Source organism: Pseudorasbora parva, chromosome 17 (genome assembly GCF_024679245.1).
Source record: "Pseudorasbora parva isolate DD20220531a chromosome 17, ASM2467924v1, whole genome shotgun sequence".
NCBI classification, from domain to species: Eukaryota; Metazoa; Chordata; class Actinopteri; order Cypriniformes; family Gobionidae; genus Pseudorasbora; species Pseudorasbora parva.
In genome coordinates, this window is record NC_090188.1 from 854,739 (window position 1) to 870,552 (window position 15,814).

The 15,814-nt window shown below is 40.0% G+C and overlaps 1 protein-coding gene across 1 annotated transcript in view; it reads right to left on the reverse strand.

The window, feature by feature from the left end:
• The window catches only part of LOC137044899 (serine/threonine-protein kinase 32C-like), a 104,433-nt gene that overhangs the window by 33,437 nt on the left and 55,182 nt on the right, over window positions 1–15,814 (reverse strand). The window contains exon 3 of the mRNA XM_067421277.1: window positions 2,784–2,935. Within this exon, the coding sequence (XP_067277378.1) occupies window positions 2,784–2,935 (152 nt within the window). The remainder of the gene's footprint in view (window positions 1–2,783; window positions 2,936–15,814) is intronic.

The following is a 15,814-nucleotide window of genomic DNA, read 5'->3' on the forward strand; positions in this document are numbered from 1 at the left end:
CTGCCACATTAAACAGATTAAGAGAATTTATGCAACATATTCTACATTTTTCATTCATTTTTCCCCCTGAGGTGGCAAATATAATCAGCAACAGTGTTTGTCAGTAAGTGCATCTATTCTACTTCAGTTGCACATATATATATATACAGTGCCTTGCGAAAGTATTCGGCCCCCTTGAGCTTTGCGACCTTTTGCCACATTTCAGGCTTCAAACATAATGATATGAAACTGTCATTTTTTGTGAAGAATCAACAACAAGTGGGACACAATCATGAAGTGGAACGACATTTATTGGATATTTCAAACTCTTTAACAAATCAAAAACTGAAAAATTGGGCGTGCAAAATTATTCGGCCCCTTTACTTTCAGTGCAGCAAACTCTCTCCAGAAGTTCAGTGAGGATCTCTGAATGATCCAATGTGGACCTAAATGACTAATGATGATAAACAGAACCCACCTGTGTGTGATCAAGTCTCCGTATAAATGCACCTGCACTGCGATAGTCTCAGAGGTCTGTTTAAAGCGCAGAGAGCATCATGAAGAACAAGGAACACACCAGGCAGGTCCGAGATACTGTTGTGGAGAAGTTTAAAGTCGGATTTGGATACAAAAAGATTTCCCAAGCTTTAAACATCCCAAAGAGCGCTGTGCAAGCGATAATATTGAAATGGAAGGAGTATCAGACCACTGCAAATCTACCAAGACCTGGCCGTCCCTCTAAACTTTCAGCTCATACAAGGAGAAGACTGATCAGAGATCAGCCAAGAGGCCTATGATCCCTCTGGAGGAACTGCAGAGATCTACAGCTGAGGTGGGAGACTCTGTCCAAAGGACAACAATCAGTCGTATACTGCACACATCTGGCCTTTCTGGAAGAGTGGCAAGAAGAAATACATTTCTTAAAGATATCCATAAAAAGTGTAGTTTAAAGTTTGCCACAAGCCACCTGGGAGACACACCAAACATGTGGAAGAAGGTGCTCTGGTCAGATGAAACCAAAATTGAACTTTTTGGCACCAATGCCAACCGTTATGTTTGGTGTAAAAGCACCACAGCTCATCCCCCTGAACACACACCATCCCCACTGTCAGACATGGTGGCGGCAGCATCATGGTGTGGGGCTGCTTTTCTTCAGCAGGGACAGGGAAGATGGTTAACATGGATGGGAAGATGGATGGAGCCAAATACAGGACCATTCTGGAAGAAAACCTGATGGAGTCTGCAAAAGACCTGAGACTGGGACGGAGATTTGTCTTCCAACAAGACAATGATCCAAAACATAAAGCACAATCTCCAATGGAACGGTTCAAAAATAACCATATCCAGGTGTTAGAACGGCCAAGCCAAAGTCCAGACCTGAATCCAATCCAGAATCTGTGGAAAGAGCTGAAAACTGCTGTTCACAAACGCTCTCCATCCGACCTCACTGAGCTCCAGCTGTTCTGCAGGAGGAACGGGCAAACATTTCAGTCTCTCGATGTGCAGACCTGATAGAGACAAACCCCAAGAGACCAAAAAGGGTTAACTTAAGGGGGACGAATAATGTTGCACGCCCAATTTTTCAGTTTTTGATTTGTTAAAAAAGTTTGAAATATCCAATAAATGTCGTTCCACTTAATGATTGTGTCCCACTTGTTGTTGATTCTTCACAAAAAAAATGACAGTTTCATATCATTATGTTTGAAGCCTGAAATGTGGCAAAAGGTCGCAAAGCTCAAGGGGGCCGAATACTTTCGCAAGGCACTTTAAATATCTAGTATAATGTTTTTCATCAGTTTTGAACTTTTTCTCGTGTCTGCTTTCAGTGGAAGCACATTTACACCACAAAACTAATAAAAAGAATAAATCCGACTTTTCTCACAATAGGGAGTTATAAAGTCACAGTTTGTCTTTTTTTCTCACAATTGCGTGATATTAAGACACAATTCTGTCTTTATTCCTCAGTCAGAATTCTGACTTTACAACTCACAATTGTCCGGATAAAAGTTTTTTTATTTAGCGGTGGAAACGGGCTTCCATAGCTTTCAGACTAATGGAAAGAAAACATAAAAAACACATTATATTTCCCTTATCTTAAAGGATGAGTTCACTTCAGGATGAACATCTGATAGTTTCCTCTCTTCCGTCTCATCTCAGATCTTCAGGTCGTTCTTTCTTCAGTGGAAAAGAAATGAAGTTTTTTGAGGAAAACATCTCATGTTCTCCTCCAACTTTAAACTCGTCCGTCGTCGTTTTTTCTCCTTTATTTGTTAAAGGCGTTTGATTTAGTCGTTCGTTTTAACACGGGATTGGCTCTTCCTCCACCGTCATGTGACCTTTCCGACGTGATGATGTCACACGCCGTGAAGAAGAACAACACTGAAGTCGAGCGTTTGAGGTTATAAAGTGAATAGATGTTTTTTTGGTTAGTCTGGATCAGACTCTATTCCTCTGGATCATCAGAGTCTCTGGAGCTCTTCCTCATTGATTCAGACCTTCAGCCGTTGGTTCCCATTGAAGGCCAGTATGAGGAGAAAAATCCTGGAATGTTTTCCTCAAAAAACTTCATTTCTTTTCCACTGAAGAAAGAACGACCTGAACGTCTGGGAGGAGACGGAGGAGAGGAAACGATCAGGTGTTCATTCTGACGTGAACTCATGCTTTAAGATAGTCAACTAGGGAAATATTGAGATATTTGTCAGGTATATATTTCTTTCCCTATTCTCCTGCGGCGTCTTGCATTAATAAACGCCTGATAAAGGAGTGTGGTGATCATGCAGAAGAGAAGAGAGAGAGATAATCACCAGAGGTTGACCAGAAACACATGTTCAATCTCCTGCAGGATCTCCAGCTCTCTGAACACGTTGCGGACCTCGTCGCGCTCGATGCACTGCTGCTTATTCATATACTTCATGGCGTACATCTTCTCCGTGTCCCGCTTCTGCACGATACACACCTGCACACACACACACACACACACACGTTAGGTTTTTGTGAATTGTGGGGACTTTCCATTGGCGTAATACACTGTACAAACTGAACATTCAACATTCTATCCCCATACACTGCCTCAAAACCTACCCATCTCACAAACACACACACACACACACACACACACGTTTGTTTTTGTTTTTGTGACATATAAGGACATTACATAGGCATAATGGTTTTTATACTGTACAAACCGTATTTTTTATCCCCTTACACTGCCCCTAAACCTACCCATCACACACACACACACACACACACACACACACACACACACACACACACACACACACACAAACACACACACACACACACAGAGAGAGTTAAAGAGACACAATGGCACAGGCCGCGTTAATGACATCAACATATATCATCATAGACTCACGTTCTATATTAATAACCCGCTCGCTCCAACCGGCTCAAAATGCCACGGGTCAGAGATCCTTCACGAGCTCAGCATCTGCATTAGCAGCTCATTAAAGGATTATCAAGAGTGTGTGTGATGGAGACCCAGATAAAGGTCAAGACTCACAGCCAGCACCAACGACGCAATGAAAATATGACTTTATATTTCACTATATAAATATTTGCATTGGAAATTCAGAGACATACATACATATTAATATATTATATAAAATAATATTAATATGTAATATGTAATTTTTTCTGAGCTCATATGAGCAGATATTAAATGAGTAAAGTCTCAATCAGGGCAAAAACAACCGAGTCATTAAATCATTTATTCAATCGCTTAAAAACACGCAAGACTTGTTCGACCAGAGAGTCATTGAATCATTCACTCAACCGATTCGTTCAAACGAACAGATTTGTTTAGGAAGAAAACCAGAAAGTCACTGAATCATTCACTCAACCGATTCGTTCAAATTAACAGATTTGTTCAGGAAGAAAACCAGAGAGTCACTGAATCATTCACTCAACCGATGTGTTCAAATAAACAGATTTGTTCAGGAAGAAAACCAGAGAGTCATTGAATCATTCACTCAACCGATTTGTTCAAATTAACAGATTTGTTCAGGAAGAAAACCAGAGAGCCACTGAATCATTCACTCAACCGATGTGTTCAAATGAACAGATTTGTTCAGGAAGAAAACCAGAGAGCCACTGAATCATTCACTCAACCGATGTGTTCAAATGAACAGATTTGTTCAGGAAGAAAACCAGAGAGTCATTGAATCATTCACTCAACCGATTCGTTCAAATTAACAGATTTGTTCAGGAAGAAAACCAGAGAGTCATTGAATCATTCACTCAACCGATGTGTTAAAAAGAACAGATTTGTTCAGGAAGAAAACCAGAGAGCCACTGAATCATTCACTCAACCGATGTGTTGAAATGAACAGATTTGTTCAGGAAGAAAACCAGAGAGTCATTGAATCCTTCACTCAACCGATTCGTTCAAATGAACAGATTTGTTCAGGAAGAAAACCAGAGAGCCACTGAATCATTCACTCAACCGATGTGTTCAAATAAACAGATTTGTTCAGGAAGAAAACCAGAGAGTCATTGAATCATTCACTCAACCGATGTGTTCAAATGAACAGATTTGTTCAGGAAGAAAACCAGAGAGTCATTGAATCATTCACTCAACCGATTTGTTCAAATTAACAGATTTGTTCAGGAAGAAAACCAGAGAGTCATTGAATCATTCACTCAACCGATGTGTTCAAAAGAACAGATTTGTTCAGGAAGAAAACCAGAGAGCCACTGAATCATTCACTCAACCGATTCGTTCAAATGAACAGATTTGTTCAGGAAGAAAACCAGAGAGCCACTGAATCATTCACTCAACCGATGTGTTCAAAAGAACAGATTTGTTCAGGAAGAAAACCAGAGAGTCATTGAATCATTCACTCAACCGATGCGTTCAAACGAACAGATTTATTCAGGAAGAAAACCAGAGAGCCACTGAATCATTCACTCAACCGATGCGTTCAAACGAACAGATTTGTTCAGGAAGAAAACCAGAGAGCCACTGAATCATTCACTCAACCGATGTGTTCAAATGAACAGATTTGTTCAGGAAGAAAACCAGAGAGCCACTGAATCATTCACTCAACCGATGTGTTCAAAAGAACAGATTTGTTCAGGAAGAAAACCAGAGAGTCATTGAATCATTCACTCAACCGATGCGTTCAAACGAACAGATTTGTTCAGGAAGAAAACCAGAGAGCCACTGAATCATTCACTCAACCGATGCGTTCAAACGAACAGATTTGTTCAGGAAGAAAACCAGAGAGCCACTGAATCATTCACTCAACCGATGTGTTCAAATGAACAGATTTGTTCAGGAAGAAAACCAGAGAGTCATTGAATCATTCACTCAACCGATGTGTTCAAAAGAACAGATTTGTTCAGGAAGAAAACCAGAGAGTCATTGAATCATTCACTCAACTGTTTTGTTTCATCACCCCAGATTCGTTCAGTAACAAAACAAACGAGTCATTGAATCATTCACTCAACTGTTTTGTTTCATCACCCCAGATTCGTTCAGTAACAAAACAAACGAGTCATTGAATCATTGAGCCTGATCGGATATAATGACCTGCGTTGGATTGATGGAATAACTAACCCTCTTTTGCCAGGTTTACCGTTTTCTCCAGCGGTTCAGCGAAAGTGAAACGAGCCTTTGCCAGAAACTGAGAGTCCAGAGGCAACAATCAACTCCTTTAGCCATCGATTGAAACAAGCAAACCAAATAATCTAGTGGAAATGGCCTTCAGTTTTCCCGAAACTGAGCTCTCCACAGATCCGGACTGAAAACACAATAAACCTTCCCTAATTCCATCCGCTTTGATTCGATACGAACCTGCCCGCCGGCGCGATAACTCAGACAAACGGCACAAATATCAGCCTCGGAGAGGAGACGGATAACAGCGTCCCAAACTCAGATCTAATCATCCGCTCCAAAACAACACGAGCACAAAACCGGCAACAAAAGATGATATTCTGCTCTGACAACAAATATATATATATATATATATATATATATATATATATATATATATATATATATATATTCCTGCTACTAAAACATATTGCAGGTGCAAAAACTGATGATCTTCCTCAGAGTTTGTGTCCTGTTCTCCAGCACAAATATCCAAACATCCTTTACTGGAGAAGAGAAACGACTGGAGATATGAAGAAAAGGACATCAAAGTGAAGAGAGTTTGTGCTTAAAACAAGAGCAAACATCTGCCAATGGGGTCAGAGAAATAATCTCAATCCAGAGGGAAAACAGGCTCTTATTTTAAGACTAAACTCGTTCCATTTTGACAAAAAATGCTTTTCTTCCTCAGTATTTTTGTCTTGTTTCTAGTCAAAATATCCAAAAATTCTTACATTAAGAAACATTTACTAGACAAGCAAAAGTAATTGTCTTGTTTTAGGAAAAAAAAGATTATTAAGATTATTTTTCTCAACCCATTGGCAGATTATTTATCTTATTTTAAGCAAAAACTCTCTTCATTTTGAGTTATTTTCCCCAAAACAAGACAATTACTTTTGCTTGTCTAGTAAATACTTCTTGTTTTAAGAATTTTTAGATGTTTGGACTAGAAACAAGACAAAAATACTGAGGAAGAAGAGCGTTTACTGCAGTGTAATGCATCACAGTATATAGGAGGTCTGTTCACTTTGTCACAGGGGTGTTCTTTAACTAATAAAGTTCACATTTCTCTCTTCCACACATTAATAAACAGCATTAATCTCCCGCTCACAGTCAGTGTTCATAATGAACACCTGTGTTTGTGCTTCAACACACATTAAACAGGCTGAGCTAAATATCCGCCGGCTTGCTTTGGTCAAAGGAGCGGATCCGCCCATCCTGGGATAACCCGAATGTTACAGGAACATTAAATATAATATTATATACAGAATATGTTTACAAAAACCCTGAATACAAATATTACCTCCGGAGGAATAATCCTGCCGACGTTCATCAGATCACCGGATGTACTGTGGGAATGTCTGACCCTTTGAATGTGATCAAGATTGTGTAATCATATTGCGTAGTTATGCTTGGAATCGATTATTTTATTGGCGATAATAACGCAATGAAACATGCCAAATTGTGCGACAATTTTTTGGCATCATAAAAAGAAATGATCAAGACATCCAAAACCTAAAGAGAAGCAACCAAATATTATTTTGGTTTTATTTGGTTCTACTTATTTAGTAGTCAATGCATATTATCTGCCCAAAAAATATATATATCTGCCAAAAAAAATAAAAATAATTATATATATATATATATATAAAAATCACAATTTGATTAATCTATTTATATATATATATATATATATATATATATATATATATATATATATATATATATATATATATATATATATATATATATATATATATATATATATATATATATATATGTTTAATCAAATTGTGATTTTTACTGTCTGTGAAAGAGTCTCTTCTGCTCACCAAAGCTGGATTTATTTGATCAAAACTACTGTAAAATATGAAATATTATTCTAATTTAAAATAGCCATTTTCTATGTGAATTTATTCCAGAATGTAATTTATTTCTGTGATCAAAGCCTGATTTTCGGCTGGCATCACTTGAGTTCAGGGACTGATCTTATCACTACATGAAGCTGATAAAAGAGGAACTTTCTTCCAGAGAGAGGCGCTCAGATCTTTAAGCTGCTCTTCATTTACGCCTCCAGTAGTGATGAGAGTTTCTCTACAGACAGAACGAGGTGAGAGAAGACAAGGCCAGAAGCACTGAGTCTTTACTCTGACTGCAGTCACACCTCATCAAATGAATCACCGCAGCCTCGGCCAACATCATCAAATTAAAGGCTTCCTTTCTTTTCGCTCGACCGTTCTGTAATTATGGTATTTCGGTGGAAATTATGGTTGCCATGGTTACCGTTTTTGGTAAGAATCCTCCTGAGGAGAAACGGCTTCCCTTTCCTAGACAGCGGTGTGTGTAGTTAGAGAACGTCTCAGCTCCTCTTATCTCTGAATCTGCAACACGTGTGCAGGAGTCACGCTGACGATCATACTGACAGAGACAATAGATTAACTCCACCCACACTCTCTTCTGATTGGCTGTGATTTTGGATTGATTTGGTTGCGAGTGTGGTGTGCTTGTAGACTCCGCCCACACTCTCTTCTGATTGGCTGTGATTTTGGATTGATTTGGTTGCGAGTTTAGTGTGCTTGAAGAGACTCCGCCCACACTCTCTTCTGATTGGCTGTGATTTTGGATCGATTTGGTTGCGAGTGCAGTGTGCTTGAAGAGACTCCGCCCACACTCTCTTCTGATTGGCTGTGATTTTGGATCGATTTGGTTGCGAGTTTGGTGTGCTTGAAGAGACTCCGCCCACACTCTCTTCTGATTGGCTGTGATTTTGGATTGATTTGGTTGCGAGTTAGTGTGCTTGAAGAGACTCCGCCCACACTCTCTTCTGATTGGCTGTGAGTTTGGACTGATTTGGTTGCGAGTTTAGTGTGCTTGAAGAGACTCCGCCCACACTCTCTTCTGATTGGCTGTGATTTTGGACTGATTTGGTTGCGAGTTTAGTGTGCTTGAAGAGACTCCACCCACACTCTCTTCTGATTGGCTGTGATTTTGGACTGATTTGGTTGCGAGTTTAGTGTGCTTGAAGAGACTCCGCCCACACTCTCTTCTGATTGGCTGTGATTTTGGATTGATTTGGTTGCGAGTTTAGTGTGCTTGAAGAGACTCCGCCCACACTCTCTTCTGATTGGCTGTGATTTTGGATTGATTTAGTTGCGAGTGCGGTGTGCTTGTAGACTCCGCCCACAGGCTCTTCTGATTGGCTGTGAGTTTGGACTGATTTGGTTGCGAGTACAGTGTGCTTGAAGAGACTTCGCCCACACTCTCTTCTGATTGGCTGTGATTTTGGATTGATTTGGTTGCGAGTTTAGTGTGCTTGAAGAGACTCCGCCCACACTCTCTTCTGATTGGCTGTGATTTTGGATTGATTTGGTTGCGAGTGCAGTGTGCTTGTAGACTCCGCCCACAGGCTCTTCTGATTGGCTGTGATTTTGGATTGATTTGGTTGCGGGTGCGGTGTGCTTGTAGACTCCACCCACTGGCTCTTCTGATTGGCTGTGATTTTGGACTGATTTGTTTGCGAGTGCAGAGAGCATGAAGAGAGACTCCACCCACACTCTTCTGATTGGCTGTGATTTTGGATTGATTTGGTTGCGAGTGCACTGTGCTTGAAGAGACTCCACCCACACTCTCTTCTGATTGGCTGTGAATTTGGATTGATTTGGTTGCGAGTGCACTGTGCTTGAAGAGACTCCACCCACACTCTCTTCTGATTGGCTGTGATTTTGGACTGATTTGGTAGCGAGTTTGGTGTGCTTGAAGAGACTCCGCCCACACTCTCTTCTGATTGGCTGTGAATTTGGATTGATTTGGTTGCGAGTGCAGTGTGCTTGTAGACTCCGCCTACACTCTCTTCTGATTGGCTGTGATTTTGGATTTATTTAGTTGCGAGTGCGGTGTGCTTGTAGACTCCGCCTACACTCTCTTCTGATTGGCTGTGATTTTGGATTGATATAGTTGCGAGTACAGTGTGCTTGTAGACTCCGCCCACACTCTCTTCTGATTGGCTGTGATTTTGGATTGATTTAGTTGCGAGTACAGTGTGCTTGTAGATTCCGCCCACACTCTCTTCTGATTGGCTGTGATTATGGATTTATTTAGTTGCGAGTGCGGTGTGCTTGTAGACTCCGCCCACACTCTCTTCTGATTGGCTGTGAGTGCAGCACACTCCAATAGACTGTTTCATTTAAAACTTTGAATGATCCTTCTCCCTTCATCTGCTCCTAAAGCGTGTCAGATGTAAGATGCAGTGTTTTATGTAACGCTGCACAATGCGTCGGTCGCGTTATGAATGCAGACTGTCTTTACTCTTTAAGCTTCTTCTATTCCCATGACTCTGATATATTTAGCCGCTCTATCCATTGTTGTCACAAAGCTTCTGGTAGACCCGAATCTACAGGAGACTCGAATCAGAAGCGTTGGGTTTCTGGGTCACACAACTGCTGAGACGAGCAAGACGAGCTCAAGCTGAAGAGAAATGGATATAAAACCAGAGCGCTGCAGACAAACTTGCTGATCCGTCTGTCCACTATTTCAGTCTCACACACTTAAAAATAACCCGGCAGTTTTTGCACTGATGCCATATTTTTAAAGGGTTAGTTCAGCCTAAAAATGAAATGTCTGTCATTATCTCCTCTCCCTAATGTCGCTCCACACCCGTAAGACCTCCGTTCATCTTCACACACAGTTTAAGATATTTTATATCGCGTGTCAAACTGCTGAAATCACGAGACATCGGCGATCCGAATCATGAATCGATTGGCATGAATTATTCCCTTTCTGGAGATGGACAGTATAGTGTGCATACACTTGCATACGCTCTCAGACTAAATATAAAATATCTTAAACTGTGTGTGAAGATGAACGGAGGTCTTACGGGTGTGGAGCGACATTAGGGAGAGGAGTTAATGACAGACATTTCATTATCTGGCTGAACTAACCCTTTAAGAGTGTATTTCAATCCCAATAAATCCTCTTGAATCCAAACTGAATAATATTCCCTCATGAATCGATTCAATTGAAACATCTGACTGGAACAGGCCAAGTGTTATAACAGGCACACAGACGGGAACGCTGGTGTTTCCTAAACTCTTTCCAGCTCGATGAGTCTCTGAGTGACAAAGAGAAATAATTTCCTCTTATGTAAATTTGTTTGCTCTCCATATTTAGTGTTGCCGGGCGGGAAATGAAAGCACACCACCAGCACTTACAACACAAACATTCCTCAGCATCTGAGCATCTCATCGTCGCTCACCCGGAGACCCGGAGCGGTCTGCAGATTAAAAATTAAAGGGCAGAAGTGGAGATGAAAACGATGGAGACGCAAACGGAGAGAAGAGCATGTTGAAGGCTTTATTTGCAGAGAGAGAGAGAGAGAGAGAGAGAGAGAGAGAGAGAGAGAGAGAGAGAGAGAGAGAGAGAGAGAGAGAGAGAGAGAGAGAGAGAGAGAGAGAGAGAGAGAGAGAGAGAGAGAGAGAGAGAGAGAGAGAGAGAGAGAGAGAGAGAGAGAGAGAGAGAGAGAGAGAGAGAGAGAGAGAGAGAGAGAGAATACACACACACACACACACACACACACACACACACACACACACAGAGAATTCAAAATTGTTCCTAGAATTCTAAATGTTTACAGATTGTTCAACTTATTACTATTATTATTATTTATTTTATTTTATATAATTCTTTATTTTATGTATGTATGTATATGTACATGTATGTTAATGCTTTGGCAATACATTGAAACAATTGTCATGCCAATAAAGCACATTTGAATTGAATTGAATTCAAATCAAATTGAATTCAAAGCTATCATCCCACTCACACACTGAGAAATCAAACAATTAAAGGAAAGACTGTGGGCTGAAGGATTCATTCAGACGAGCTCATGTGAGGACAGACGAGCTGAATTAATCACAGAAGCTGATCTTTAAACTCACATCAGACACTTCACCAATGATCACAGAAGTGGGACTAATAAAGTGTGTATGACACACTAAACTATTAAACTATAGAGACTGAGCGTATTCAGGCCACGCCCACACCGGGGGGGGGGGGGGGGGGGGCAATCCAACGCTCTCTATTGTGTGAAGCGGTCGCCTCGTCTTTTCTTACTTATAACAAAAATCAGAACAATGTATTTAAGGGTTAGTTCAGCCAAAACTGAAATGTCTGTCATTAACTCCTCTCCCTAATGTCGCTCCACACCCGTAAGACCTCCGCTCATCTTCACACACAGTTTAAGATATTTTATATTTAGTCCGAGAGCGTATGCAAGTGTATGCACACTATACTGTCCATGTCCAGAAAGGGAATAAAAACATAATCACAGTAGTCCATATGTAGGGCCCTATAAAATCCGTTTTATTTTTTCCCAAAATCCGTTTTATTTTTTCCCAAATTCCGTTTTATTTTTTCCCAAATTCCGTTTTATTTTTTCCCAAATTCCGTTTTATTTTTTCCCAAATTCCGTTTTTTCCGTTTGAATTTTTGCAGATTCCTTTTTTTCCGTTAAAATGTTTGGCAATTCAGTTTTTTTTTACCCTTTACTGTTATTTTGGTGAAAAAAGAGTGTGCTTTTAATGTTAATATAATACAACATAAAACAAACAATAGGAATGACCTTAAATTTATCGAGGTAACAAACATCACATTTACTTTTTAGGACAAACATGATATTTGACATAACACTGCACTTCAAATACTTCAAATATTAATGGTTATTAGCTTTAAACTTTCCGGTAAAATAAATTATAATAGTTTATATAAGTTAAAATGAAAGTGCTCCAGTAGCTTTTTCTTTCAAGTATTTTTTTTAAAAAAAGAACAAAAAAAAAGAAAAAATCATAAGAATCATCTTTTACATACAGTACTATTAAGTAAAACATTTAAAGCTGAAAATTAACTTTAAAAAATAACATTTCACCATGAAATCATGTAGTGAATTGTTCTGTGTGTTTAACAATCACCATAATGATATCCAGAGCTGTGAAAAATAAAAATACACGAAAACACAACACTGCCAGAAGTTTTGTCCCCCAACTTCAAAGGCCCCTTTAAATGATTAAAACTAGATGCTTAATTTTAACTTTAAGGTTACTTATCATGTAAACTACCCATATAGAGCATGTTAAATGCATGTTTGGAACAGACTAACAGAGGGGAAAACGGTTGCATTTGCAGCAGATATGCATTGCTGCCTAATGTGCTCATTATAAATCAAAGCACGAGATGACAGGGGTCGAGCAGAACACCGGAAAATCTGACAGAATGGACAATATCTGTCTGTCTGTGCAATACACGAGCTGCGGTTCAGCTTGATGCTGCCTGAGCACAACGAGCACGCGGCTCCCGCTCTCCATACGCAAAGCTTCTGCGCCGCCTGCGCGTGCAGTGTGAAACCGCCGTTAGCGTCAAGTTTGTGTTCAATCCTCAGATAAAGATTCAAACGGTTATGACTCAGTGAATTCAGATCGTGTGTCAAACTGCTGAAATCACAAGACATTGGCGATCCGAATCATGAATCGATTCGCTGATTCATAACCGTTTGAATCTTTATTTGAGGATTGAAAAACTGATTCAGTTTGAGGAAATCCTCTTAGTCCCAGTTAAAGGAACTCTAAATGCGTTAGCATACCATGAGGCTTCTTTCCAACGGTACTACATTATTTCTCCTCATTTAGCTACAAAAATGCATATTCGATTAGTGGCCTAGAAATAGTTACAGTCGGCAAATCTTCAACATTCACAATGTAGGATGAAGTCAGTTCTCAGACTGATTAGCTCTGGATGCGTTGTGTTCTAGATGCAAATTGTAAAAAAAAAAGATTCAAAGATTGCAGTTAAAGCGAGATGTGTGTCGAGAAGGTCACATGATCGTCCCGGTGCTCGTGTCATTACCGGCTCCAGTCTCGCTCCGAACGGGAAATATAATCCTGACGGCCTCTCTACAGGGCAGGACACACACACACACCGGCCTGGGAATAAATGCCCTCACACACACACGGACAGATCTCAGCTCCATCACACCCACTCGGGCTCTTCAAACGCCAGTGTTTGCTATGAACCGCCGCCACTCGTGTTTTTAATAAACCTCATTATCAGCTTTTCTTTCTTTCACAAGTTACTATTAAAAATCACATTTCAGATGTAATCTCACACACCAGACGAGTTCTGTGTTCATTGCATCCAAAAACTGCACAATATGACATTCTTCTGCAGTGTGTTTGCCTCGTTTTCCAGCACAAATATCTGAACATTCAAGTTTGGAAGCATTACAGCCCCTTCTGCTCATTAATCTGATCATAACTCCAGTAAAGCAGGGAAATATTCCTCCAGTCTTCAGTATCACATTACTAATCACTCAAATTAAACATTTTTGATTATTATTAGTGTTGAAAACTGTTGTTTTTGGAACCTGTGATTTTTTTAATGTAGTACCATTTGAAAGTCTCATGAAAGCATGAAATTGTCCAAAATGTCTTGGGGAAGCATAAAGAGTTCCTTTCACTGGGACTAAGGGGCCGTTACCAAACTCTTCCCACAAAGTTTGAAGCATGAAATTGACCAAAATGTCTTAAGCCGCGTTTCCACCGCAGGAACTTTACCACAGGAACTTTGGGTGGTACTCGGTGTGTTTCGACCGCAGGGTCTAAATGAAGTTCCGGGTAAATATTTCCCCCTCCAAACGGCCCGGCTCGCGAGGTAGTACTTTTACAAAGTTCAGGAACTTTCGAGGGCGGGACTTGGGCGCTGAACGTGCTGATTGGTTAGGGTCTAAAAGTCTTTTGCGAGGTTCGTTCTGCGTTCAGTAAATATCAGTCTTGCTCTCTGTCTGATGGCTCGCGTTCGTCTCAGCCATCTCACGTGCAATGTCCGTCATAGCTGATAATAATATACATTGTCATTTTAAATCTAGCTTTACAAGCTTTCTGAATATGCTGCTGAATCTGCATATTAGTGCTCTTTTCTGTCGTTGTTAATTTCCTCTTTAGTAAACCGATACATAACCAGCAAAAGCAGCACAGCTTGAATCTCTTCCAGACTCGTTATTCATTTTTTTACAGTCTATTTTTTTCACCATGTAAACGACCTGACCGATTACTATAAGTGTGTGTCCTTACATGACGTGACAGCGCGCGCCGCGCTCATGTTGACGAGAGGAAAGCTCATTTTTCTGAGGGGTAAACTTTTCATTTCGTAAGTTATGAAGATAATGTTGGAGTAATGACACAGTGTATATTGCCCCAGGCAGTTTTTACTTTAACTGCGCCTGACAGAAGATTTTTGTTTTTTTCTGAGATGATTATTACACTTTACAGCAGATAAATATCTTATATAATACTGTATTAGTCCTGGTGGCCGTTAAGAGTTGCTATGTTAACACACTCCAGCTGCTGGAGAAAACAGCGGCGACATTTTTGATGCGGCAGACAAACTGCATGTCACAAAATGATTGCGATTGAAAGTCATCACATGTAAACACCAGATCGGTTTAGATAACGTTCAGTAAACAGTCCACTAAATCTTTCAATCAGAATGACAAAAAAAGTGTGCTTGTATTTGTAAACGTAGATAGTGCCGCGCAAAAATTACTGTCCGTTACTGACTTGGAGGAGCAGTCGTGCGCAGTCCTACATCACCGGACTCATCTGCCTAATCTTCTCGGTACTTTAGATCGCGGTGGAAACGCAGACAGCTGCAGGTCTGGGAAAAAAGTTCCCGGTACAAATTGTTCCGGGTAATTTTGGTGGAAACGGGGCTTTGGTGAAGCATTAAGAGTTCCTTTCACTGGGACTAAGGGGCCGTCCCCAAACTGTTCCCACAAAAGTTTGGAGCATGAAATTGTCCAAAATGTCTTGGTGAAGCATAAAGAGGTGAAGCGTGAATCCTGCAGGATTCTTTGATGAATAAATAAAAAGATCAACATTTATTCCAAACGGAAATATTTTCACACAATATAAATCTTTACTGTCACCTTTTTTTAAAAATCAATTTAACACATCCTTGCTGAATAAAAGTATTAATTTATTTCAAAAAGAAAGAAAAATATTACTGACCCCAAATGTATGAATAATGGTGTACACTGTCAGAAAAATATTTTTTATTTTAAATAAATGCTTTTCCTTTTTTAAACTTTTTATTCATCAAAGAATCCTGGGAAATATTAATTATCACAGGTTATAAAAATATTAAGCAGCACAGCTGAAAATTCAGCTTTGATCACAG